The 26,345-nt window shown below is 35.0% G+C and overlaps 4 protein-coding genes and 1 long non-coding RNA gene across 9 annotated transcripts; 3 read left to right on the top strand and 2 right to left on the bottom strand.

Moving 5' to 3' along the window:
- Positions 1-1,101: 1,101 nt before the first annotated feature.
- On the bottom strand, positions 1,102-2,401 carry LOC129287896 (uncharacterized). Of its 2 annotated transcripts, XM_054924163.1 has the most exons (3): positions 2,356-2,401; positions 1,570-1,892; positions 1,102-1,254 (listed from the first exon to the last, which is right to left on the bottom strand). In XM_054924163.1, exons 2-3 carry the CDS (start codon positions 1,866-1,868, stop codon positions 1,236-1,238), a joined length of 318 nt encoding a protein of 105 aa, XP_054780138.1. In that variant the 5' UTR covers positions 1,869-1,892; positions 2,356-2,401; the 3' UTR covers positions 1,102-1,235. The 2 variants fall into 2 exon arrangements, with proteins under 2 accessions (XP_054780138.1, XP_054780137.1); XM_054924162.1 differs by lacking the exon at positions 2,356-2,401 and having other exon boundaries at positions 1,570-2,004.
- A 2,122-nt stretch (positions 2,402-4,523) lies between these two features.
- On the top strand, positions 4,524-9,338 carry LOC129288013 (uncharacterized). Of its 2 annotated transcripts, XR_008587865.1 has the most exons (8): positions 4,524-4,636; positions 5,410-5,916; positions 6,090-6,202; positions 6,863-6,937; positions 8,161-8,487; positions 8,566-8,697; positions 8,823-8,958; positions 9,049-9,338. It is a non-coding gene; the product is annotated as an uncharacterized LOC129288013 (long non-coding RNA). The 2 variants fall into 2 exon arrangements; XR_008587866.1 differs by lacking the exons at positions 8,161-8,487; positions 8,566-8,697; positions 8,823-8,958; positions 9,049-9,338 and adding exons at positions 7,308-7,420; positions 7,517-7,803.
- LOC129288012 (uncharacterized) lies at positions 4,556-9,907 on the bottom strand. Of its 3 annotated transcripts, none has more exons than XR_008587864.1 (4): positions 9,827-9,907; positions 7,293-9,223; positions 5,485-5,738; positions 4,556-4,705 (listed from the first exon to the last, which is right to left on the bottom strand). XR_008587864.1 is itself a non-coding variant. In XM_054924318.1 (4 exons), the coding sequence occupies exons 2-4, from the start codon at positions 9,202-9,204 to the stop codon at positions 4,656-4,658; spliced, it is 2,088 nt and encodes a 695-aa protein (XP_054780293.1). In that variant the 5' UTR covers positions 9,205-9,223; positions 9,827-9,907; the 3' UTR covers positions 4,556-4,655. The 3 variants fall into 3 exon arrangements, 2 of the variants coding, with proteins under 2 accessions (XP_054780293.1, XP_054780292.1); XM_054924318.1 differs by having other exon boundaries at positions 5,613-5,738; XM_054924317.1 differs by lacking the exon at positions 4,556-4,705 and having other exon boundaries at positions 4,810-5,738.
- A 2,424-nt stretch (positions 9,908-12,331) lies between these two features.
- LOC129287516 (CMP-sialic acid transporter 1) lies at positions 12,332-17,845 on the top strand. The gene is made up of 9 exons (XM_054923706.1): positions 12,332-12,477; positions 12,847-12,930; positions 13,020-13,234; positions 13,331-13,409; positions 13,754-13,923; positions 14,774-14,960; positions 16,499-16,576; positions 17,095-17,285; positions 17,395-17,845. Exons 1-8 carry the CDS (start codon positions 12,427-12,429, stop codon positions 17,239-17,241), a joined length of 1,011 nt encoding a protein of 336 aa, XP_054779681.1. The 5' UTR covers positions 12,332-12,426; the 3' UTR covers positions 17,242-17,285; positions 17,395-17,845.
- A 1,018-nt stretch (positions 17,846-18,863) lies between these two features.
- LOC129287418 (tubulin gamma-1 chain) lies at positions 18,864-25,865 on the top strand. The gene is made up of 12 exons (XM_054923564.1): positions 18,864-19,210; positions 20,430-20,630; positions 21,179-21,290; positions 22,787-23,187; positions 23,498-23,551; positions 23,627-23,731; positions 24,194-24,268; positions 24,392-24,436; positions 24,611-24,739; positions 24,847-24,951; positions 25,031-25,106; positions 25,446-25,865. Exons 1-11 carry the CDS (start codon positions 19,082-19,084, stop codon positions 25,091-25,093), a joined length of 1,419 nt encoding a protein of 472 aa, XP_054779539.1. The 5' UTR covers positions 18,864-19,081; the 3' UTR covers positions 25,094-25,106; positions 25,446-25,865.
- Positions 25,866-26,345: the final 480 nt, after the last annotated feature.

Here is a 26,345-nt window from a genome sequence, read left to right as displayed (position 1 = left end):
GATGAAACAACTAATTTTACGTCATTCTGACAAGTCCAGCTTACAGATTAGATTATCAAACTCCCTCTGGTAGTCTTCAACCTGTCCCTGTTGCTTCAAGTGCATTAATTCTTCCATTGGGTCATCATTTAACGACCCATACCGAACATGTACAGCTTCGGCAAAGGTTACCCACGGTACTACTCCATTCAAGCTTTTTTCATAATGTTGAAACCATTTATAAGCTGCATCATCTAGAATGATACTAGCTAACATAGTTTTTTGAGATTTAGGGGTGCCATCTATTAAGAAAAAGCGCTCGCACTTTGCAAGCCAAGCATTGACGTTTGCTGATGAAAACGTAGGAAAATCCAGTTTGGTATAGCGGGTTGGAACATGGTAATCCATTTCCCGATGGTCATTACATCCTTGGTCTCGCGGAATATGGGTGTCAGCCATTTGAATTGATAAACGTCGTATCATATCCTGGAGTCCTAGCAACTGATTATGCATCTCAGGTAAGCCCTCAAGTTGGGCTTCAATCTGAGCAAAACGGTGGTCAACTTCACCCAACACTCGGTCCTCAAACTCCTTCAATGCTGTCTGAGACCTTGTACCTTCTGCCATGGACTGGACTGCTCTGATACTAGTGGTGCAATATTGAACCTGGAAATAGCAGTACAAACCAAGATGACAGAAAAATAGCAGAAAAATACAGGGCAAGAGAGAAAAAGATGAAGAAGAATAGAGAGTAGAAGAGAGAGAAGGAGGCAACAGCACTCATTCAATAGTGGACGCTCGGTACAAACTGTTCCCTAATACTCGATTCACACGTGCCCAGCGCATGCATGCAAAAGTAAAATAACCGATTGAAGGGAAACAAACGTGCCAACTTATCAAAACCAAAAATACTCGTGCGTCCTGGCAAAAACCAATATTTAAAAGCATATCATGCTAGCTACCAAAATCTTTGAAGCTATGTGACATTACTGCGGTTGTTAAAGCTATCATTGTGCCGAAGTTTTACCAGATTGTCGTTCTTGTTGAATCCATGAATGGTTACAAAGAGCAAACCGAGGGCCATTTTATATGATTTATTGTCAGAGCTTTTGAAGAAAAAGGTTGAAGAGAGGATAATTTATATAATTCGGGATAACATAATACATCAGATATTCTATGAACTAATCAAAATGAACATGTAAAACAAATTGAAGAACTTGGTCTTCGATCTTCGTGGTTCTCAGGGTACAAGTGCTTCACATTCTCCTGCCATGCCTGAACAAACATAAGCATGATGGATTAAAAGATCTCTGAATGGTTGACCGAGTCTCAAGGCATGACGAAGCATGAGCATAAATTTTGACAACTCGTCTCTTTAATAAAAATCAATTATAAAGCATTAAATTGTTAGAAAATAAGTAGTTTATGGGCTATTTTAGTGGCTAATAACTAATTGATTAATGCGTTGTGAAATAAATTGTGACTCTTGAGTATAGGACATAGATACATAGCAAATATTAATAGGGATAGTTTGAGAGAAAAAATTAAATCATAAATTCTGAAGACAATATAAATCGAGATTTTACATACCTGATATCTCTTGTAGAGGTACGAGATTTAGGGGATGGTCTGCGGAGATGCTTGGGTTGAAGCATCGTCTTGATGGTGGTATTGGGTTGAAGTCTGGAAATGCAGGCTTTGGCTGTGACCTCGCCATTGTCTGATCTTCTCATGCTCTCTTGCTTTTCCACACTTTCATCCTTTGATTCAGACAATGACAGCAAAACAAGCATCATGTTGAGCTCTCCCACAAAGTTCCCCTCTTTTTCTTTTTCTATGCCTTCATTTTCTTCTTCATTCTCTCTTCCTTTCTCTTCAACTTCAGCCATATCTGGCCATTCACTTCCTGTGTCCTGCGTCATGCACAGAGTCTATTTCACTAAATGGTAAGGTCTTCCACTAAACTTGAATTTCTACTTTCTATTAATCTTTTCACTCTCTTTCTCTCTCTCTCTCCCCCCTGTGGCTTGAGTCCCACGATAGGTATCTGAAATTTCGATGCTTGACTTTTGTGAACGTTCTGCTTCTCAAAATGTTATCCCTATAGAAGAACTTCTATCATGTTATTTTATTTCTGGATAATATTTCCAGTTATTTTAATTTTGTTTCAAAGGTTAAAGACACAGGTAACACATATCCTTTGATTTTAATCTTTACTGTCTGTGAATGTCAGTGACGACCAAGTATAGAATATATAAAATGACAATCAAAACTGTCCGAAGAATACAAAATAGCTGATTATATTGTGGGATATTAACTCAAACAGAATGAAGATTCAGGATAGAACTTGAACTTGAAAGAATGGTTAGAACCCACCTGAATTCAGGACCCAATTTGAAATTGACGTATGGGTTCATTCTTGTTTCTTCTCTATTATGAATTTTTATTACTTCAATTTTTTTTTCCTTTTTGAATTGTGAGGTTCGTAGTGTAATCTCTATTATTGTCTTCTCTATCTTTGTTTTGGCCATAGAGTTTGAAAAGAATAAACTAAAAATGCGAAAGGGTAAATGGAGGCTATAATCTGTGGGGGAGGCATATGTATGGCTGATGAATTTATAATTGAATGCATGTATGCCGAAACGTGTGAAGGAGAAAAGTACTAAGATTCTCTTGGTAAAAAAATACGTTGTTATTGAGGATGTTAATTTGAGGTTTACCATCACTTTAGGCTTACCATATTTTTCACTTTTATTTTTCTTAGCTTTTGTAACGAAGGTAATATATGCATAAAAAATATACAAACGTGCACACTTTATATATCCATGTATTTATGTATACATATATAAGGTAAGGGAAGCAGATGTGGTATTTTAAGTAAAACAAATGATAGATTAGGGGGGGAAATTAAGAAGAATATATTCTGAGATAAGGAAAATTGAGAGATTGTTGAATTACAAATTGAGAATTAAATATTAATGAAGAGCAGAGATTTTGGGAGTGTGTTCAAGAAAACCTCAGACTAGTGCTTCTAATTTTACTTATCTAATTCATTCTCCAATTGTTAACATTAGTTGAGCCAAAACCAATACAAATGCACTTTGAAACTCTTATCACCTCAACACATGCCATACAAACGATGAACAACTAACGATCATTGTGACTATCTGAAAGGCTAAGCATGAGTTAATGTATTTTAATGTGAGACAACAAATTCTTTGAAGCAGAGAATTTAACAGAAAGAGGTTATGGTTTGCCTTCTAATAAAAATGACCTCATTTCTATACTATTGAGTGAGATATAGTATAGGGAGAATCATATTTAAGAACTTTTTAAGAGAATTATTCGCAGATAAAAACTAACAACAATTCATCATTTGAAAAAAAAAGTTATTATTACCATTTTAATAACAAATGATTCTGTATTGCCACTTATTTGTGAATAATTCTCTTGGGAGTTCTTTAGATGTGATTCTTCCTATAAGACAATTTCACATTTTTTAATATTAACCTCAAGTCTTCAACATTTCATATTCTACATTAGATTACTAAAATTCACCCCCAATTTTCAAATTGCCTTTTCTTTTTCCTTTTTTTAGTTTCTTAATATAAAAACATTTACTGTTAAGTAATAATTATAAAGATATAATAAATACAATATATATTGTACAATAAAATAAAATATTTTTTCTCGTAAATACAGAAGGCAGCTCAAGTTAATAACACCGACTTTTATTTATTTATTTATTTTTTGTATCTGATAGAAAGAAATTAGATCTTTTAGACACTCAGCGCACACAACCACCAACGCACCTAACTAATGTAATGATTATGAAGTGTTTATAATAATTATGACTGTTTCATACAAGTTTTCAACGTTTTCAGGAGTTAAAGTATAATGCAAGGCAAGCCAATATATGCCTTATGCAGATCCATAGCCATGAAGTTTAGACTAATATAGCTTACAAAAGATACTGGGAGATCATATGCACCTAGTTGAATGGGTTAAATCAGAGAGTTACTACTGCTCTTTTGATTGCAATTTCTATGACACATGGCATGAAAGTACAAATTCTATTTTTTCCTTGCTTGTTTCTACCTCCCAAGTGTATAGCTACCACAGCATGACTAGGTGATACTGGAGCTTTCAAGTCAGATATAAAGTCACTCTGCTTTTGAATTGGAACTGGCTTGAGGCATTTGGCTTGCATTTCCCTAGCAGGTCTGGTGAAGAGTTCATTTCATACAATATGACAAGAAGAGAACTTTTATCTACATCATCAGAACAAAGTGCACAGAGATATATGCAAATCTAGGCTTTTGAGCTGCACCAATGGCTGATACTAGATATCGAAGGTCTTCAAAAACCGCCAGCCATATACAATGTGGAGGCTTTTCCTTCAGAGCATACTTCGATGAAAGAGAATAGAGAAGAAACGATGAGAAGGGAAAGTTTGATACATGTTTAAATCAGACCTCTCCTCAATCCGAACATACTGTCGACTAGTACTTCTTCGCAGGGAGGGTTGAAGGGTGGTGTTGGAGTGTGATGTTGAAGCTTTTTGCTCAAATACTTCTCATTTTGGGGAAGGGATTTTGTTGAATCACAGATCAAAAAAGCAGGGACAGCAAACCAAGCTAAATGCTTGGTTGAAACTGTAAGTCACACTTGTTACTTTACAGTGTTGCTCCCCGCTCCTGCAGATTGATGCTTCTTAGACTGCGCTCTGTTTAGGAGTGAGAGACTTGTTAGTAGAGCAGATATAATTGACACCCAAAAAAAAAAAAAACTATTTTAACTCTCAAATCGAATGCAATCTACTAAATCAGTGCAAATGCACGATTATCCTCAATGTCTAGGAGTTGAAATTACTGCCTCAACACCATCATATGAAATTGTGCAGCATTGCACATCTATTTGCAGAGTTTTCAACTCTAGAATTCTTAGAACTCTATTCCCTTCATCTACTTTTTTTTTTTTATCACTTACCTAACATGTATCTTCTTTAAAATTCCTTCGAGTTGAAATTACTACCTCAACACCATCACATGAAATTGTGCAGCGTTGCACATCTATTTGAAGAGTTTTCAACACTAGAATTCTTAGAACTCTATTCCCTTCATCAATTTTTTTTTTTTAATCACTTACCTAACAAGCATCTTCTTTAAAATTCTGAAGGAATTTTAGCACTATTCATCAGTCCCTTCTAAGTTCTAGATGCACTAACAAGACCTCATAGTTTGCCACAACCTCTAAATCAATGACATATTGATGGCTGAGTAAAACCTATAAGAGTTCTTCAAAGTTCTCCAAAATTTGAAATATGCTTTATCAGCATTTCATGGACTGCTTCTCTAGTTATTTGGATTGATCAATTGATAAAGACAAGGAAATTTAAAGAAATTATCTTTTTTTTTTTTGGCTAATCAGGGATGGCTACAGCAAGCAACACAACCCCTTTATTTATTCACGAGCTAAAAGTTCCTTTTAATTCATGCTTCTTACGTTCGACAAAGTAAATCATGATTCACGAATGAGTGGAGTTATGATTATCTGCATGGTGCCTGGATTTCATCTTGGAAATCTCTTGGTAGTGTGCCGTGAGAGAGAGAGCTCAGAATCTGAGACGTGACCAGAGTTTGTCCTTCTCATTCTTGGACTTGGCGTCATCAATGGATTTGTTGATTTAGTTCTCAAGCTTCGCCCAGATAAAGTCATCTGTGGAGGTCTAGCAGAAGTAGATCGTGCCTTCGGTGTACCTGCATTGGTAAACACAAACAAAACGGCAGAAAATAGGCAACGTTTATTTAGTTGTTCATCCGGACGTTATGTCTTCTGTACTTTCCCCATAAAACAAAGAGAAATACAAGGCTGCTTTTAATATCTCCAGCATTTAAATGCATTACACAATGATGCATCAAAGAATGCAAACGAAAGGTATTAGGAATCACGTCACCAATCAAGGGTTAAATTAGTGGTACTCTTTATCATTTTTTTCTTTCATTGTTTTAACTATGCATTTCTAGTTTCCCTCTAAGTCCTTGAAGTAGAATTTTCTTGAAACTTAGTGATCTAACAAAATATCATCTGTTTTTTCTCTCTTTCTTCAGCTTCCTCCCTCGATGATGGGAAATTTGGCAGACTTGCTCAAGGAATAGAAAAGTAGAGATTTTAATAAAGATTGTTTTATGTTTCAGTGGATTCTTACACAAAGTTAATAAAGGTTTCTTTTACTTTTATTTATATTGGGTTTTATTTTATTCAGGTTTAAGTCGTTTTTAGTTTTATTATTGTGTCTGGGGTTCTATAAATAGTTCTATGGTTATTTTCAGTGTGATTATTGAATTACTATTGAAAACTTTGGGTAACACACTCTCCCACTCTCTATTTCTCCCTTTGTCTCCCTTGTTCTTCCTCCCCCTTTTCTTCCCTTGTCCTACATCACTCTGCTTCTCCCATTTACTGCTCTTCTTCCTTCCTCTCTCTTTATCTCCCTGTTTCCCCCTTCTCTGATTGTCTCTTTCATCATTCTCTACACTTTCATTTGCCAAACCACCGAATGATAGTATGTTGTTTGTCCATTCACACAGTGGAAGTGTGTACATTTCAATAATTTCTCATTTGTTTCATATGTTTTACTTGATGTCAGAAGATTCTGTAAAATTAGAGCATATTTTGTCATCAGGTTAGAGTAAGGCTAATTGCACAACATTTTTCTCACAACTGGAATGTGATTAGACCACCTAAAAATGATTTTAGTTAGATCCAAGGCACTTAAGTATAGCTACTTGTTATAGTTGCGAGTTTCATTGTGTAAACAATTTTCAATCATGACAGTTGGTAGAATAAGGACTTCCTAATTGAATTCTATTTTCCATTTCAGAGACCGTTAGTTGATTTCAAACAACACTAAGAAGCTGTCAAGAATCTGACTCCATCAGAATCACTACATTTTAAGGTAAATTTATAAGGTAACATCATATTCTTAATATTTTGCTTTTCTATTAATGATACACATTGACACAGAATGCAAAAACTTAAATAGGTATAGTACTTACTGTAACTTTTTACCAGTAAGTTTTACATCCTTAGAGTGATGGGGTCTGTTACTTCTTTCGTGAAAAGATTTTGAGACAATTAATAGAAACTTTGAAAAAACAAATAGATCAAAAGCAAAAAGAGTATGTTAGTAATACTTCTCGTAATTGGTTTTGTAATATCTAAACATTAGCATCAGGGGGATAGTTCACAGCTCTAACTAACAATTTCATGGATATTATTAACAAGCATTGATAAGTGAGCCTGATTATAACCTGGTTGTCTGCTAGATCTTTCATCAAAGGATCTCCTTGATAAAAGATATCTTCTGTTCATAGCCATACCATCAGGCCCAACTACAGACTTCTTGTCAGTTCTTGATGGATATGATTCCTCCCCAGAGGTAACAAGTTCATCACCACAGGCCGAAGCCTCACTTCCTGATTCAGAATTATAATTGGAGCTTAAACTTATTTTTTCCTTTTCTATAACTCGATAGGCAAACATTTGAAAAGGAATTTGATATATTGGTGATGCACCGGAACTTCCCCAAGAAGGGAACTTTCTCAAGAGTGTCGACTCTATGTCACAGTAGTCTATTGGTGGCACTGGTGGGTCTAGTGGACTATTGTAATCAGGATTCATTGCAAGAAACCGTTTTATATACCGGAGAATTCTACAAATGGAGGAAAAGCTTGGCCTTTGATTTGGATCAGCATTCCAGCATTTCTTAGTCAAGTTAGTAACATATTTTGGACAACTGTACGTGAAAAGGGGTCTCTCTCCTGCCCTAATGTTTCTGCTCATTTTGTCCCCTTGAAGATGACTATCCTCGAAAGGGACTTTGCCAGTTAGAAGCTCAAAGCAAACCATACCAAAACTGTACACATCAGATTTCTCTGTAAGCTTGGAGTTTACAGTATCTCCCGTCTGTTCTTGCTCTTCAAGAACTTCGGGAGCATACCAGATAAATGGCAGCGTTTCATTCACATTTGAGGTCCCTTTTTGTTTCAAGTTCTTAAAACGTACTTGGCCAAACCCTGAAACCTTGGCATACAAGTAGCCTTCTGTGAACGTACCTCTGGGTTTGACAAGAATGTTTGAAGGATTTAGCTCCCCATGATATATTTTCTTTGAGTGTAGGTATTCCATTCCCCTGGCAATTTGAAGCATAAGGTCAACTGCTACAGGAAGTGCAAATGGGACTCGCTTTTTTGGGCCATAAACTCTTTTAATGTGTGTGCAGAGGTTACTGCTCATCAGTTCCATCAACAGAAAACACTCCTTCTTCTCCTCATCACAAAATCCACAAAGGCATTCAATTATATTTGGGTGTGAAAGAGATAGAAGGGATGTGATCTCTGCTTCCATTGCTTCTATGTCTCCAAAAAAATGCTTTGCAGCAAAGCTTTTACCTAGCCAAATGATCTCCTTGTACATGCTCCCATTCCCTAGTCTTCTCCTCACCTGGTAGTCTTTAGACCCCACTAAAATTGAACTCGGAAGTAGCTCCACATCCGATGACGCAGATTTTTCTAACTGTTTCAGAAGAACATCTGTCAATTGATTCTCAAACTTTGTTGACATTGCCAGTTTCTTTTCGCGGATTTTATTGAGAAGAAACCATCCATCTTCCTTCCAAACTGTGTCATAACGGTTGCAGAAGTCCTGAGTAACGAGGTACTGCTTCCCAAATTTCCATTGGAAAAGGCTCATGTCTCTGTATTCTTTCCTATACTTGTTAGAGTTGATTAGCCTCTTCCTTTCCATCTCTTCCTGATCCCACCCTGCTATTTCCCCTGCAGATTCAATCGCTTCAATGACAATGGGAATGCATGAGAGCAAATTGTGGAGGTAAAACTCAACACAGTCCTTGTTCCTGTAGAGTGCAATGGCTTTTGCTCGCCAGTCCTTTGTTTCACTTTCCAAGCATTGCTTGATGTAAGCTTCTCCTTCTTTGAATATCTTGTGAATCTCTTTTAATGGCTGTTCAAGAACTTTCCACTTTGTGTGCTTCTCCGCGAATATCAGGTTCTGTGTAATCTCCTCAGCAATCAAATCATATACAAATGTGAAGATGTCCAGCAACAAACAACACTGCCTCTGATTGAAGTCAATATTCTCTCTGAAAACCATCAAAGCCTTGAAACCTCCCAGTGCCTCCCCCACATGTCGGAATTGCTCCATAGACAGACTAAAACAGAGCCTGACAAAAAGATACACACAACACTAATTATCCAAATTCTTTTTTTTTTTTTGGGGCATATCCCAAGCTTTTTGCCTGAAACTAAAATATTGTCAAACAATCTTAAGGACATACTCCTCCCATATCAACCTAATATATTAAATATTTTACTCGCAATGTTCCAAAAGGGAATTGAGCTAAAGATGATAACAAGATATTCCCTCCCATCCAACACCGCTAAGTTCACTCCTCCCATCAGGTGCGCTTATGATTTACTGTTCCTCCCTAAATACATGAAACTCGAATTGATAAAGAGAGATGCCATTTTTTCAACAAGCTAATGCTAACCATAGAATGGAAACCTTAGAAAAAAAGAATCAAAGAAGGAGATCAAGTTTCTTCCGGCGTGCGGTAGAATCTGATGAAAAGAAAAATATCAGGGAATGTTCAAATCCATTGGGAGGAAGAAGGAAAACGAATGGTTTTTGATGCTATCGACTAAAACAAAAACAAAAAGACATGAAAGTATGGAAGCATCAGAGAAAGTTTCCGGGAAAATGAGCAGGGGTTTTCTCGTCCAGAAGAATTAGAAATCTTTAAGAAAGCGGGTACCCAAATAATTACCTGATTGTAGAAGCTGGTCGTTCGTGGTGACGATGGGGGATCCTGCATGAGCTGTTCAGCACAGATACAATTCCCGCCTGTTTCGACGGATTCCGCATGAATTGGGTCCCAAACCGCGATATTTGGTCTAATTAACAATAGTTGGCTTACAAAATGAATTAATTTTTTTGTTATAATTAAAAAATTATATTTAATAATTAAATATTTATTTATAATTAAAATCCCTAAATTTATAATAATTTGAATTAATGTTTTTAATTCATTTTTTAAAAAAATTATCAAAAATTTAATTGTTATTGATTCAATGTTTTGGAACTTAAGCGTTGTTCTTCCTAGTTTTTATTCAAGATGAAAACAACTTAAATGGTTAATCAAACAATTAATCCTTCAAATTCTGGGGAAAAAAAAAGGTAAATCCTTCAAATTTTAATAATTTGGCCGAAAAAAGAAAAGCTCAAGTCTTATTTATGATTGAACATTGTCTTCTATTTTTCCCTCCAAAATAATTGAACATTATCTGGAAAGCCCTATTTTTATATATAAAGATATCCTACAAATTTAAATTACATGTGCCGGTTAAAAAAAAGTTTTTATTTATAAAAAAATACAAGTTTGAATTAAATGGCCTAAGCAAAGGGAGCCAAGATTTTAAAAATGTGTATATTTGGGGCATTTTGGAGAAAAGACTCCTTTTTATTTAGTTCAGAAATTTTGAAGTGGAGGGGATATTGATGCCTTTTAGTTTGTTTTATTTTTCTTTTTGAACGAGCAAAATTTTTAAATAAATTTATCCTTCACCGATTAATAATGTACGGTAAATATCCATTATGAAAAACACTCCCCTTCCCCTCCAACCTTCCTCAACTAGCTCATATTGGTGCCGACTTTCATGAGTGTGAACTGGAAAACTAGATTTCTTTCTCGTTGGCACTATCGTTTCCTTTTGAGCTCAAAATACTCTGAGAATCAAACCATGGCCAAATAGAAAATCAAACTATGCAATAAAACTTCACCAGCTCGACGGCGACTCCTATGGAAATTAATCTGTTTCTGATTCATCCAACAATATCCTTTACACTTTACCCCAATTAGTTTTCACTTCAAAATCTTTAGTCAAACTTCAGCTGATAGGTTGCAAATTCTCGGCTAACATTTCATTCATGAATTTAACTTTAAAAGAGGCTTAACATGTAGTTCTTTATGTAATTACAGTGCCTCTTATTTTATTATATATTTAAGGGAGTTAAAAAAATTGTTGCTATTATACGATTTAACCATATTAGGATGGGAGTAAAATTTTATAAATTATACCATTTGATTTAAGGTGGAAAATTATCATACAATAAAAAATTTAAAAAATTAAATTAACATATAAGGATATAATAGTGAATTAATTAATATCTCTCCTTCTCTCCTAAACCAAGCAATGAATTATTAAAAATCCTTTATCTTCCCTTCTCTCTAACAAAATCAAAAAAAATATAATATTAAAATACTCTCCTCTCCTTCTTTCCCCTCTCATAAGAGGGTTTATATTAAAAGACATGTATAACTTTTAAAAATTAAAAAATTCAAGACATGGCATGGCGCAAAGTGAGTAGAGCCAAGAACAAGAGCAAGTTCTATAGGTCTTATTTAAATAAAAATTCAGACTTTAAAATTAAATTTTTTTCAAAGTAATCGGCTTGAGAATTTAGTTTTGATAAGTCGTATAAAAAAAGACTCAGGTGGCTCTTCAAGCCTAATTACATTATTATTAAATTTTTTTTAGTGGAATACAAATTTGAAATCAAAAAGGACTTGCTTGTTTGAAGCTTTAATCTTACATACATTATATTATTATTAATTTTAATTTATTTTAAAATTAATTTAATATAATTTAATAAATATCAATGTAAAATTTGTGATATTTTTTATTTTTCTATAATTATTATATTTGTGTATTTATAAAAAATAAACTATTTTTAATTTAAATTTAAATTTTATTATTAAACTTTTAAATATGTACTGTTTAATTTTTAAAAGATGATGAGGATTATAATTTTTTTAATTTTAAAATATTTTAATTAATTTATAGTACTTATTTTTATTTTAATTTTTTTAAAATAAAACTTATAAATTTGACCTTAAATCTTTTAAATAAAAGTTAGTTTTTAAAAAATGAGTAAAAAAATAAAAAATTAAGTTTAAACACTTTGCCTTTTTATAGACTAGACATATAAAGGCTGAGCTCATTCATTTACCAACTCTAAAAATAAGTATAATATAACAATTGAATGGATTGACACTTGATAATCATTGTTTGGGCAATGAATTTGACCATCTTGATGGTTATTAAATATTGGATACTCATTTATAATTATGATTTTTGGCCAAACATTTACAATTATGATTTAGGATAAACTATAAAATGACCGGACTGGAGTGATTTTCCCTAAAATTAAGTAGTCAAAATTAAACAAACAAATATAATTTTTTTTTTTAAAAGAAAACTCGAACAAACTTCTGAACGGCGCGTTTTGGTGCCAAATCTAGAATTGTTGACTCACCTTCAACTCGGCGAGTCTGTGCATCCTTCGGTGCTTCTGACGACGAGGAAGATGCGGTGGTACTTCGTCGCGACGCTTCTCACCATCCTCACAAGTTCTCAGGTGTTTTCAGAGGGAACGATTTTCTTTCTTTCTTTCTTTGTATCAACTCCTTGTAGAGTATTTTCACTAATTAACTTTTTAAACCGACAATTTTCCTCACTGCCTTTACTGTTTTAAATTCCTGACATTCATATCCTTATCTATGATTTAGCTGCACCGAATCTCGTATCGAACTGTATTTTGATTATAAAATGAGTTCACTGTGGTCTATTCAATCCTGCAAGAAAAAATGACGGGACAAAAAATATTAATTCTGAGTTTTTGCTGGCCTTTAAAATCCCAAAATTCGCCTAGAATTGTCTTGATTTTGGTTATCTCTCGTTAAATTCACTGAGATTTTATCTTGATTATGGTCATTTCTTGTGGCAGGGAATATTAACAACACTGTCACAGAGCAATGGAGGGTATAAGTATGACTACGCAACTGTCCCGTTTCTCGCAGAGGTTTTTAAGGTGAAATCACCGTTAAGACCGTTATCAAATCTATTTGGTAACCTTACTGGGGTACTTTATCTCTGACATTTGCTTTTGCTAACGTGAAGCTTGCAGTATCAAGTTTGCTACTGGGGAAGGAATTCCACAAGTCACCTATGCCGAAAATGACTATGGAGCGGAAGAGTGTGGCTTTATACGTTGTCCCTTCTATTATATATTTAATTCACAACAATGTTCAATTTGCTACCCTTACTTATGTGGATACATCAACGTATCAGATAATGGGCAATCTAAAGATTGTTACTACTGGGATACTATTCAGGTGCTTCTCCCTCAGCATACTGCAGTCTAAAGATAGTGTCAGTATTGGGTGTGTTTTGTTTCCTCCAAAGTTGTTTATATCACAGACTTTTTTCAGGTTGCTCTTAGGAAGGAGGCTCTCGAACCTGCAGTGGATGGCAATTGTGTTACTGGCTGTTGGAACAACCACAAGTCAGGTGCCAAAAGAAAATAGTTCTTTAAAAAGTCATCGTCTAATTGTATAAGCTGATATCTTTGTTTGATGCATTATTTTCTATAAGAGCATATTATAAACTGAAAGTTCAGGACTAAATGCTAGAAATTAAGAAGGCATCTCATTCTATATTGTTTTATTTAAAAAAAAAAAATTTACGAACCCGTTTATCTCTATAAACAAAGCTTTGACATTCTTTTGCTCTCTCTTTCTCTCTCACGCTTGTTCACACAGACGCACTTGCTCTTTTGAATATTAGGTTTAAAATTTTGGTCCCATTATGGAGTATTCTTAACATGGGAGCTCTACTGTTTTTTGTTGACGTAGGTCAGGGGCTGTGGAGAGGCTTCATGTGACTCCTTTTTATCAGCACCAATTCAAGGATACATGTTAGGATTTCTATCTGCTTGTCTCTCTGCATTGGCTGGTGTTTATACCGAATTCTTGATGAAGAAAAACAATGACAGCTTATACTGGCAGAATGTACAGTTGTACACGTAGGTATTCTTCCTTGCATTTTTCACTTCAAATGTTTACATACTCACACATGCAAGTGCTTTTATCAGTCTTCTAATCTTTCAAACTTTTGACTTTTTTTTTTTTTTTTAAATTTTTATCTCCTCCTAGTGGGATAAAGGCTTGTTGTTGTTGTAATTTTTATCTCCTCCATTTTGTCTCTCTTCAGTCTTCACCCACAAGTATAACTTTGTTTTCAGATTTTCCACTTCAATAGCAATAAATTATTACATTTTAAAATGGGAAAAAATTTAAAAAGTATTGGGGGCTTTAAGACAATGTTTGGCATGCAGAGAAGTGTTTTCTAGAAATGAAATGGGAAAGTGCATTATCTTTTATACTTTCCCATTTCCTTTATAGAATTTTCCGTGCACCAACCATTGTCTAACTTTTGTGTTTCTGTAGAAATCTTAATTTATATGCTTGTTATGGTTAGTTACTTGGGTTATTACTTTGTAGATTATGCTTATATTTGATTCCTAGAATTATGTTGCACACCTTATATGGACAATGGGATTGGAGCCATGATGTGGGATGCAGCTATAAATCAAAGGTGATCATTGAAAATGAACAACCTTTTGGTGAAGCAGGGTGAAGGTTTAAATTTACCAAATTAGAGGTGGAACAGATCTTCGGGTTTGTTTTAGTTTTAAATTTTAAAGAGTTGGGTGAGATTTCTAATGGCATAGGTTTTCTACGCCCATCAGGATAAAATGGCAGTTAACATGGGTTTTGTTAATAATCACTTAGGATTTCCTTTAAAACATGATAATACTATTTTTATTTAATTTAAATTACCAATTAGATGCTGACCAGAGTTTCTTTCTCCAGGTTTGGTGCAATTTTTAATATGGCTAGGCTTCTTTTGGATGATTTCAGAGGTGGGTTTGAAAATGGACCGTGGTGGCAACGTATTTTCAATGGGTACACTATTACTACCTGGATGGTAGTATTGAACCTAGGGTCTACTGGTCTTTTGGTTTCATGGTTAATGAAATATGCTGATAATATTGTAAAGGTACCTCCTTTGGCTCTCTTAAGTCTACCCCCATTTTTTGTTGGGTTAAAGTCCATTTTTGCCATTAAAGTATTTATAGAGGAGTACCTAGTGGCCTAAAGTCCATGTTGTAGCAATATTGCCCTTTAAGTAATTAAAATGGAGCAATTTTGCCCTTGACATTAGATCTTCATAAACCTCTGTTAGTCATATTAGTGGGACCCACTTTCTGAAACACTTGGCAATGACTTGGCTTGATAAATGCTGATGTGGTCAATAAGATATCTCAGCATCATGAAGCTTGAGATGCTGCATCAAAGCACCAGTGCACTAGGGAGCACCTTTTCTGGTTAAATTCTTGACAAGTTTATCATATCCAAGCCCTCCTCCCTGTCAGACAGCCAATAACAGAAACTTAATCTATCATCATTGGAAGTTTCATAGGGATTCAGCGGTGGTGGAAGATGACTGTCCTATTGGTACTGAAATTTCTTTGACATACTTAAATTAAACCCATCTAATTAAGAAGGTGCAAGCCATCGTGGCTATAGCCTAAGAGAGAATAGCTCTTCAAAATCTTCAAACCAAGAGCAACCTTAGCATTAGCGACTTGGCACCTCCTTTTCATTGGAAAGTTTTCAGTCCCTACCCATGAAACTCAGATCCATCAACATCTTCCGGGTTTGCTTAAGAACTTGCTGATTTTGATGAACTTGGGGCTCCCTTCAAGATTTCAGCCTCGAATTAGCAAGAATCATCGAGTTTCAGAACATCCTCTACTTCCATTAATGGTGGCTACTGGGAAAATCAGAAATTGATTGTTTTCATGCTTTTTGATGGCAATGGGGTGTAAGTTTTCGATTACTTGTGGATTTTCTTTGGGATGTTCATGACTGGTTTTTCAATCTTTTTTCTAGGTTTAAGAAGTCTTGATCTGTTGGAATTTTTTGGATTTATGGTTTTGTAATTGTTGCTTCTAGTGTACATAAATATAATAGATTTGTGAATTTGGATTTGTCTAAAGGCAATGGTGCCTATAGAAGAGGAGGTTTGGTCTAAAGGGATGGGGATCGAAGTTGGGAATTGATGGAAACTTGCTACATTCATATGCAGAGGAGAGAGGAATATGGAAGAAAGAGAATATGCAGAGGGGAGAGGAAGATGGAAGAAAGAGATAAGGGATTGAATTAGATACATTTGGCATGACATGCTGGCAAAAATTAGTCAAATGATAGTCAACATTATTCAAGTTAACCCAGGGACAAAATTGCTATGTTTTAATTACTTGAAGGGCAATATTGCTACGGCAAGGACTTTAATTCACTGGATGCTCCTCCCCAAATGCTTTAAGGGCAAAAATGGACTTTAACCAACCTTTTTTTTGTACCCAGTTGGTGTACTGTGTACATGATTCATTTACTTATCTGGATTTTTCATCTTTCGCAAGTAGTTTTATTTCTTTGCAAGAAAATAAGTAATTGTAATGTGACACAAATTGAGTATTGAGTTCTCTTATTTTATTTTTACTCCCTTAATTGTTAGTTGATTGCTTTCTTAAGGTTTATTCCACATCTATGGCGATGCTTCTGACAATGATACTATCAATATTCCTCTTCAATTTCAAGCCTACATTGCAGGTAAATTTTCATGCGCCTTTTCTTTGTTTAGGAGTGTTTAATGCTCTCTCCTCTTGGCCGTGCTTTTAGCTCAGATCAAATTTCTACAGAACAATTGGAGTTTTGTGTAGCAGAATGAGCAAACCTATTTTGCTGTTGCTCTAGTTTTGAGCTTGTCGATCTTGAAAGTTAAGGGAAAAATTTAAGCAAGGACAATGTGGCAGTTTCCTTACGCTTAAAGACCAGACAACAATAAAATTGGTTATCCACTTCAGATTTTAAAATGAATAATTAAACTGTGGTTATTTGGTCATCAAATGTAAAGACTTGATTCTGGATCTCTATTTATAATTCTCCACAATTTTGTGGAATGCTTGTCTCAAATACTCTTATTGAAAAGTTAATTTTATTCTCATTATCATTGATGTGCAAATATCTTTGTAAATGCTCTTGTTTTCTACTTCTTCCCTTAGGCTCCAGTGGCATTTGAATATCATGCTATCACTGGATAGTGATTTACTTTTTCTTTCTCTTTGCAGCTTTTCTTGGGCATTATTATTTGTATGATGTCTTTGCACATGTATTTTGCCCCACCAAATATGCTCGTAGATATGCCACTAGCAGTAAAGTCAGATGAAGAAGAGAATCTTATTGAAGTAACTGTTGAACAAAGATCACATTCATGATGTCAAGTCTCCGTTGACGATCAAGATACGTTGCAATTCTGTTGGTAAGCCAACATTTGCATGAATTCAAAGGGTTTTTTTTTTTTTTTTGTTAAAAAAAAATTCGTTCCTTGTTCCTTGATACGTCCAGATCTTTTTGTTTCTATTTACCAGATGACAGGTCGCATTGCTTGTTCAAGGAGACAATTTCGAAGCACCATCTCATCTGATTCTTTTCCTAGTTTCTTAATTGTTGATCTTGATAACGAATTTTGTAGGAAGCCTTGTGTAATATGGACAAATAGCTTTGGCAACCGTCCACACACGTCGTAATATTTCCTGTTGGCTTGGCAGGGATTTTCATAATCAATTCTTACCAAGGTTCTCCGAAGAGGCCTGGTTAAATTCAATCACTAGTATTTTGTAGCATTGTTCCACTGTATGCAACCATTCAATGATGTCCTGGTGCTTGGGCATCATCGGTGGAATAAATTGAACTTCTATACGGTTAATTTGGACGCCCAATCTATAGCTTCTGCTTCATCATTTGGGCACAGATTGTGGTGTAGATGGAAATGGAATCTTACTATGGCATGTGAATTCAAGCCTCCATGTATGATCTATATTTCTCTCTGACTGTTTCTTGTGCCCAACTCCCAGTAATTATGCACCTATGTTTTCTCTTGCTGGGAATTAGTATATTATGATTTTTATGCAAAGGCTTTCTATTGGCAGCTACACAATTGATTTTCTACACAAAGCCTTTGCTGGTAAAGTGGTATGCTGAAAAATTCAGGGTCGTCATTTTTGTTTATACAAAAAATTCTGGGTCATCATAGATATGTGACGAAGTTAAAAGCAATCGAATGCAAGATCTTAAAATTATTAGGGAGAATGGCAGTGAGGGCTTTGAGAAGAGGTGGGGTAAAAAGTAATGAGGGTCTTGAACAACCAAAAGTTTATCCATGAATAACTGTTGTTTAGGGGTTTTTATTATTTTTTGTCCTCTGGGAGCCCTCATTGCTATTCCCCTAAGTTTTTATATGAAATTTTTCCTAAAGTTTTTTGTTGTATGTTTACTATGAAATCAATTTCATGTAATTAAACTAATTTCTATAATCACTAAAAAAATTATCAATTATCACTTTTATAATTGCATGCTCAGTTCCCTCGTTGTGTTATGGAAGGCATTGTTTGGAACATAATAGAACGCGATGCATGGGAATAAACAAAACATATACATAAATACGTATACATACATACATATATATATATATAATATTGTGATGAAATCTTACAAAATACGAAAAGAAGTCAATCTCCACAAACGATATGAGTAGAAATTAGTAAAATATGTTAGTGGACAAAAAAAAAAGAATTATTTTAAAGTTTCATGTAACACAATTAATTACTTCCTGATTTATTGACAATTAAATTTAGAAGAATGATAATATAAAAAAATGCATTGTCATTCTTTTAAACTCAATTGTTAATAAATTTAAAAATAATTAATTGTGTTGAATAGAATTTAAACGCAATTAAAAAAAAAGTGTCGAAAACCATCCCATGATGTTTGTACCCAAAAAAAAAAAAAGTTGCCTAAAAAAGGCACACTGTAATGCTACCGGAGATGACACTTCCCACCTGTTCTCATTAATTTTCCCTCTCATTCTCACCCTCAGTATCTCTCCCACTCTCACTGTCGCTACCATCTGTGAGTCATTCCTATTCTTTTTAAAAAAAAATTTTAAAGGCACTCGCCGCCACGACTGAGCGAATTCGCTTGAATTCTCCTGCCGGATCTGAACCCTACTTTCCCGTGAAACAAACATAAACTTCACGAGAAAAAAAAAAAAAATATATGCCGAGAGAAATCATCACGCTTCAGGTCGGACAATGTGGGAACCAGATCGGCATGGAGTTCTGGAAGCAGCTCTGCCTCGAGCACGGCATCAGCAAAGAAGGCATCCTCGAAGACTTCGCCACTCAGGTCCTTTTCTAGCCTTTCCTTTATGCCTTCTTGTGCTTGCTGTGTTGATGCATACTGGTTAAAGATACGTGGATGATTCAGTGCTCGGCACAGTTGATCTGAATGAAAATTAATATCACTATTTGGGCTATGAAGGTTTCTCATTGCTGACACTTTTTTACTTTGCTGGAGGACATTTGATGGAAGAGAAAGAAATGGATTTTACGGTAACTTAAAGAAAGTTCAATAGATATCTTGGGAATCAGGGTAGTCACGAAATTCTTGTTGTTTGTTGTAAGATTATAATTCGTCATTCTTCATAATTGAATGAAATTATGGCACAAGTCGCTGAATCTATGCTACAACCACTCTTCAAGCCCAATAGACTTTCGTGTGAAGAGTGCATCAAAACATTTCAGTTGAAGTGGATTTTGTCTTATCAATGGATACAATATCATAGTAAACTTGTAAAGCTATGAACAATATAGCCTTAGGAGGTAGGTCATGACATGTGGCTCATACCTTCCAGAAAGTTGGAATTTCAGTTCTGTATAAAGTTTTTTCTCATGGAGTTGAGAGATTAGATTAGGAAATCTGTCTAACTTTAAGTTGTTGCCAGTTCCAGCCACAGCATAAACTAGTCCTTTAGAATTGGAATCAGACAAGCTCTTGCTTGTTGACTCCAATAAATGATGATAAATGTTTCTTACTTATTACTTTTATGCTTGAAAAGTTGCCTCCTTTTCCCCCCAGTTTTTGTTCCCCTATCACAAGGTTCATTTTATTTGTCCAACTTTGGGGAACACTTGTGGACTTTAGTCAAGTTTGTTATTTCTGAAGTGGCCTTTTGTTGTTATTATTCTGACCGAGCCACTGAGTCTGAGCCGGTGCTAAAGTTGAGGGAGTGAACATGAAAAGTGGGGAAGGGGGGATGATAAGATGTTGCTAGAATGAGGTCCAGGAGGGGTTTGCAAATGACATGGGGAAATGAGTAGAAAAGTGAGGATGGTAAAATGGAAATAGAGGGTGATCCAAGTTCTATCCGACCAACTAAAAGATTCTTACTTACAGTACTTATAAAGGATTTTCAGTAAACAATCTGATAGTTGTGTTCATTTTAGCTGTAGAGGGTATTGGCAAAAGATGCTGAGATTGGTGCATAACTGAAAGCAACAAGAATGCATTATTATCTGATTATGAAGGTTAAATCTATATTCTTATTTTCGTCAAAATGCTGCAGGGAGGTGATCGGAAAGATGTGTTTTTCTATCAAGCTGATGATCAGCACTACATACCTCGAGCTCTGTTGATAGACTTGGAGCCAAGAGTTATCAATGGCATTCAGAACAGTGACTACCGAAATCTCTACAATCATGAAAACATTTTTGTATCAGATCATGGAGGAGGTGCAGGAAACAATTGGGCCAGTGGATATCATCAGGTTCATCATTAGATTGTCCCAACAAAATTAAATTTGCTGCAATAAAATCTACTTCTATCTCCAAAGTTTCCAGTAATTTGTTTGTATGATGCTCACCTTACTCATGTTATGACATGACTTGGAGAACTTTTTAACGCTTTTGTGTGTTGAGTTTCTACTGATTAGGTGTTTGGCACATCCATATAGAAAAAAAAATGTAAAATAGTTGCATATTTCTTCTATGGCATTTGGAATTTCTAGATATCTTACAGCAACTAATCAAATCAGAATATATATTTTGGTTCTATTACTGGAGCAGTTGCCCTGGACTGATTGATGACTATTTTAAATTTAATACTAACTCACCCAGTTTTGCAATGCCCTTATTCATAGTTTACAAACAAGTTGACAATTCATATTCCTGGAAGGTCACTCTAAGGAAGATGTTATTTACAATTTTAAAACTTGAGGAAGATCTTTCCCTATTTAGTAGTTATGAAAGGCCTCTATTTCATTTCATGAATGCAAAATTGTTTGTGTGGCTAATGTGTTTGTTACTTTCTGGCCAGGGAGAGAATGTTCAAGAAGACATAATGGACATGATTGACAGGGAGGCAGATGGCAGTGACAGTCTTGAGGGTTTTGTTCTGTGTCATTCAATTGCTGGAGGAACTGGTTCAGGTTTAGTTCTTCTCTGGCATCGTTACTTTTATTTTCATTTCTACATCTTCCCCTCGTTTTCTGAATGAGGAGTTTTGCATTTGGTGCATTCTAAGAAGTACAATATTGCTGAAAGATTCTTTTAATTTGCACCTAGATTTAGAGCTGGTAATGTAGGTTCAACCGGCCAACTCACAAAAAAGTGTTGGGTTGGAGAAAACAGGTTCATTTAGATGCAGGGTGGGTTTGGCTTGCACCACATAACTTGAACCTTTTGCAGGTTAGCCTGCTTATTTCTTAAAAAAAAAAGAAATAGACAGAAAATAATATATACTTTTACACTTGGTATAAATTTTAAAACTTAAATATTAATGTTGCTATTTTCTAGATCATTTTTTATTCACCTACTACATGGTTCTTAATTGTCATGCATCTGAATTATGTTTTCCGTCTATGAGTACTATTGTTTTCTGTCTCGAATTAATGTTCAGACTTGTTAATTACTAAAGCATTAGTTTGGCCCTTTTACCAAAAAATAAAAAGCATTAGTTGGCCCTAAAAAACATTCAAGGCAACAGGTGTCATGTGTTAAGTGCCGAGATTTGGTGGTGTATCCAGTGTAATAACTCTCCGGCCTCTCATCCAAGTGAAATTATGATGACGATGCCTAGAATTTGAAATGGCATGAAATTAAAGAGATGGACATTTTCTAGTACTACTAAATTTTTTTAATTTTTTTATACATAGGAAATGTTTAATTTGTACTGTTACGTGGTCAAAAGTATCATTTTTTTTATTGTGCAGTTGTATAATGCAGAGAATGAATATGCACAATAAATAGAAACAATTTCTTAATGCAATATGATTCGGTATAGTTTAAAAAAAAAATAATATTAAGAGTTGAATTTAAAATTTTTAAAATTAAAAAATTATAAAAAAAATGTTTTATTGGCGGGTTAGCTTGCCAACCCACAGTTTGCAGATATACAACCCTTCAGGGATGTGGGTTATAGCAACCCGCCCTGCTAAACCCGCAACCGGCAGGCTGACCCATATTATCAACTCTACCTAGATTATATCTGCGGCCTACTAACCAAAATTGAGTTGTTCTAACATTCTACATTGCGGACTTGCCCTGATGGCTTAGCACCTCTAACAAAAGTTTAAAGTGCTCTCTGTACATAGTTGATTTGGATCTCTACCTAGCATTGAATAAGATATGGAGAGGTTGGAAATTTGGGAATTTCTCAACTATTTCTTGCTTGCTTGGAAGAGAGAATACTGACACGGACATCAGAAACAATACTAACTTGGATGTGGCAGCATGACAAAATCTGAAGTGTCCATGTGAAATTTAAAACGTTGCGTTTTTTCAAATATCAGTGCCCACATGTTGGATGCATACACAACTCCTTTGTTTAAGTGCCCACGTCTCATAACCTCCTTGGATTCCGTTTGTTAGAAATAATATTGTTTATGCTCCTGGTACTTTTATTTATTCTGATAAAACCATACAGGTATGGGTTCCTATTTGTTGGAGACTCTAAATGATCGCTACAGCAAGAAGCTGGTTCAGACATACAGTGTGTTTCCCAACCAAATGGAGACAAGTGATGTTGTGGTCCAACCATACAATTCACTCTTGACACTTAAGCGGCTCACACTTAATGCAGATTGTGTTGTTGTTCTTGATAACACTGCACTGAATAGAATTGCTGTAGAGCGCCTTCATCTGTCAAACCCAACTTTTACTCAAACAAATTCTTTAGTTTCTACTGTGATGTCTGCTAGTACAACCACTCTTCGGTATCCAGGATACATGAATAATGACTTGGTTGGTCTTCTTGCCTCTTTGATTCCAACACCAAGATGCCATTTTCTGATGACAGGATATACACCTTTGACAGTGGAACGCCAGGTGAGATCAATATGTTTTGTTTGCATTTGATATAATGTTTTAGAGCACGATTTTTGGAGCATTAAATGTTTCATTTGAGACTAATTGTTTTGTTGCATTATTGTCAAAAACAATGAGCTGGAATGAGTCTATATTGAAATTACTAATCAATCTCTTTTTCTATGTCTTCTGCTGCTTCTCTTTTTCTCTTCTGTAATTTTATCGGTCATTGTTTATACGTATATGTGTGGTGCTGCAAGCCTACTAAATACTGATTCCTCATATTATTCTTCTGAAGAAGTATTTGAAATCTTTGATGATATCCTGGCAGGCTAATGTAATTCGTAAGACCACAGTGCTTGATGTTATGAGAAGACTTCTGCAGGTATTATGACTGCTTAAACATTTAAACTTCCATTTGAATGGCTTTTTACTCTGCTTATATCAATGATCCTGGCAGGCAAAGAATATTATGGTCTCTTCATATGCTCGTACGAAAGATGCTAGCCAAGCAAAATATATATCAATTCTCAATATCATTCAAGGAGAGGTCGATCCAACTCAGGTAATGTTAATTTTGCCTCTTTTGTTTTTGTTTGAAACCTGTGTTCTAAAAACCGCAGCAACTCATGTCACCTGCCTGCCATTTTTTATATAAACTGAAAAATAGATGTTATAAGCCACTAAATTGAATTCCTGATCTGGATTCTTATGTAATCTTTGATGTTGTAATTCAATTGATTAACATCATGTCAAATTTTTAATGAGGATTTCTTGTCTTTTCATAGATAATTAACCCTTTCAAATTTATGCTTTGTGTAGCTTAGTTCTCCGGGTACAATGCTTTTTTCTTTTGTATTATTAAATTCTACGGTCTTCTATGAATAGTTTTTTTTTTTTTTTGGGTAGTTTTAATGACATCACTTTGCACTCTGCAGCTCTCTATGAAATGTTTGATTCATTTTTATCATGTTTCTGGTTAGCAAAATTTTGATTTGTGCCATATCATGTTTTCCTTTGGATTCAGGTTCACGAAAGTTTGCAGAGGATACGTGAAAGAAAGCTTGTTAACTTTATTGAGTGGGGTCCTGCAAGTATTCAGGTCTCACTTCTGTGGCAGAGCAACTGAAAGTAGTAGCAATTACATAATCTTGTCTCCTTTAAATGGGTATTCATGGCATAAATTGATCTTGTTTCCTCCTTTCCCATTTTGTACTTGTGGCAGGTTGCCCTTTCTAGAAAATCACCCTATGTTCAAACTGCACACAGGGTAAAACTATTGTCCTTCCAGCATTCTTCCTTTTTGTCAGTTTCATGTTTTTTATTGCTGGTGTCATGTTCGATGCTGGTTCATGCTTCTCTTAGAAATGACCATTATTCCTGAGGAAGATAGTCAACAAATTGAGAATAAATATAACTGTATGACCTGTTCTGTATCTGGTAGGTTAGCGGGCTTATGCTGGCAAGCCATACAAGCATCCGGCACCTTTTTAGCAAGTGTTTGAGCCAATATGAGAAGTTGAGAAAGAAACAAGCATTTCTTGACAACTACAGAAAGTTCCCTATCTTTGCTGTAAGTGGGCCAACTACATGACAACAACCTGATATTCTTATCAACAAATGTTGAAAACTTCCTCGATATCGTCTGATGTTATTTTCACCAAAAATAAAAATGGGCAGGATAATGACCTGTCAGAATTTGATGAATCAAGGGACGTAATTGAGAGTTTGGTTGATGAATATAAGGCCTGTGAATCCCCGGATTATATCAAATGGGGAATGGAGGTAGGTGCTATTTTCATTCAACCTGTTCATTCTAGTCATCTGGCATGCTTTTAATTTGTTTCCCCCACAACTTATATAGGACCCAAACAATATGCTAACCGGAGAAGGCAATGCTTCAGGAGCACTAGATCCAAATCAGTAGCGTAAGATGCCAGGCAAGCTATAATGCAACAGGCTATAATTTTTTTTTTTCCAAATTACCTGGCTTTCATTTCTCTCTCTTACTAGCAGAAAGAATTGAGTGTTAAAAGACCAGGGAATTTTAGCTGTAATTGCTTGCTGAATTTTGGTTTGCTTGGTTTCGAGTGTGCGAGTGTTTTTGTGTTCTTTGTTGGCCTGTGAACCAAGCATTGAAGTTAGGGCGTTGGAATTATACTAGCCACTCCGTGCAACTGTTTTATTTCATTTATTAATTTCCGCATCCTCCCGGATCAAATCAAAGCCTAAATTATCTTTTGGAATGCTAAGTGATCGGTTTGAACCATTTATTGCAGGCATAAGGAATCAAATGAAGAGAATTATGTCGAGATTTGGAAGGTGTTTTTTCGAGCTTTTGTATCAGATGGTTTGCTGCGTGATACCCATGGTTTGTACGATTAACCATTTGGACATCCGCACAACCAAGACTGAGGACACAATCTCACTGTATTTACCCTTCAAGAGTGCTGAGGTTTGATTGATTGCTAGAATGTAGAGAATTAGGGAATCCAATTTAATCATTTGGATTATTCTACTTCTGCTTCCGAGTGAATATTAGGTTGTTCGAATTCAGTATAAGAATATATTAACTTCTTTTCCCATGTGGAGTGGTGTAATACATCGTCTGGTGTATATTTTAACTTGTACAACTCCCATTAATTGGCATTTGTTTCCACATGCAATAGGCAATTGCTTCACCATAATCGGTTGTGTTATGGGCCCAGTGTATGATTAGAATTTAGGAAATACTCTCTCTCAGATATGAGAATTAGTTTATTAACTCACATAAATTAACAAAGTTTAGTTAATTATTTATTAAAAAATGCACATCGTTTTCCTAAAATACCCTCTTTTAATCATATGCAAAATTTAACTTTACAATATAAGAATCTAATTATAAGGGTAGTTTAAAAAGATGATAATAAGTAAGGGAGGTAAAGTAGGTTTACGACTTGCATTTAGGGTCTAAATAAAATTTTCAATTAGTTCTTACATTTAGGATTGAAGGAAGTAATTCTTTTGAGATTGACTGAGCTGGATTTGTTTATATATGGTAGTTTTAAAGTTGTCGTTTTGTTTAATATAGAAATAGTGCTTTAATTCTGTCAAAGGTGGACAATCTATCGGAAGAGATAAGAGAGAAGCGAGAAAACTATGGGGTATTTGTTTATATATGGTAGTTTTAAAGTTGTCGT

This window comes from Prosopis cineraria, unplaced genomic scaffold (assembly GCF_029017545.1).
Source record: "Prosopis cineraria cultivar Desert tree isolate PC_DT_omini unplaced genomic scaffold, ASM2901754v1 PC12, whole genome shotgun sequence".
NCBI lineage: Eukaryota > Viridiplantae > Streptophyta > Magnoliopsida > Fabales > Fabaceae > Prosopis > Prosopis cineraria.
This window is presented reverse-complemented; position numbering and strand designations above follow the sequence as displayed.